This window comes from Perkinsus marinus (assembly GCF_000006405.1).
Source record: "Perkinsus marinus ATCC 50983 genomic scaffold scf_1104296950388, whole genome shotgun sequence".
NCBI lineage: Eukaryota > Perkinsozoa > Perkinsida > Perkinsidae > Perkinsus > Perkinsus marinus.
This window is the reverse complement of record NW_003209620.1, coordinates 1-1071: the sequence shown is the minus strand read 5'-3', so window position 1 is coordinate 1071 and position 1071 is coordinate 1. Positions and strand designations below refer to the sequence as shown.

Below are 1071 nucleotides of genomic sequence, written 5' to 3'. Positions count from 1 at the left end.
TAGCAGTGCAGGATGTATACATATTCAAGTGAGCCATATCGTGATATCTGCTGTCACATGTATATCTCTGTGCATTCGGCATTGTAACAAATACTTACCCTCAGCAGAATACACAACTTGTCATTTCCGTTCAGCATAATCTTTAGTAGTTGAGTACAGTCGCCCTAGACTAAGAATTTTCGAGCAATTGGGTGTATATTATCTCCTCCACTCGATTGATTAATCCGTCACAGCTCGTATGAAACACAACAAAAAATTATTAGAGAACTCATCTAGATTGATTGCGCAACTACCCGAAAGAACATTCGACCAACATAGTCATGCTGAGGAATACCTAAACTAAGCTAACAATAGTAGGGTTCACCTTCGCAGTCACTATCAGTGGGGGCAAAGCAAAGAGAACCATCATCCTTCTTGATGATACCGAAACAAACCGCCGGATTCTGCCAAGTCTTGCAATACGATCCCCACTTGGAATCGCGGCACTGAGACATATCATTGCAGACGTCCTGACAGGTGGGTGTGGGCTCGGGACAAGCCACCGGCTCCAACGTGTAGTCATCACAGGTGCCCTGTTCGGTCGGCTGGAAGCAGTAACCATCATCCTTATGGTAGAGACCGAAGCAGACACCGTTGCCCTTGCAGTAGGAGCCATACTTGGAGTCAGCACAGGGAGAATAACCATCACAAATATCCTGACAATACTCGGCGACGGCAACGGACAGAGCAGCGATGGTGAAAGCGACCTTCATGGAGAAGACAAAAATTAGAGTCAACTAAAGAGAGAACTGAATGTCACTTGGACAAGAATAATGTTAGCAGAATATGTATAATTCAAGTGTCAGGAATGCTCTATCGCTTCAGCTGGAACACCTGGATTGAGGTACTTCCTTGGAGTACCTCCTTGTAAGCACCCTGTGCATGGAGCTTCCCGGATGAGTCGGACTCCCAGTAAGGACAACACACAAATATTGACCCGATAGCTAGGGAGCCATGCGCAAGAATCCATGTTGGACACGGCTCGGAGTCACATCCTACGGCAGCCGTTACAATGAACATTGGAGTGACTTT

The 1071-nt window shown here is 46.2% G+C and overlaps 1 protein-coding gene across 1 annotated transcript; it reads right to left on the bottom strand.

Moving 5' to 3' along the window:
- Positions 1 to 344: 344 nt before the first annotated feature.
- Positions 345 to 752, bottom strand: Pmar_PMAR008442 (hypothetical protein; the record flags this gene model as incomplete). The annotated part of the gene is made up of 1 exon (XM_002778169.1): positions 345 to 752. One exon carries the CDS (start codon positions 750 to 752, stop codon positions 345 to 347), a length of 408 nt encoding a protein of 135 aa, XP_002778215.1.
- Positions 753 to 1071: the final 319 nt, after the last annotated feature.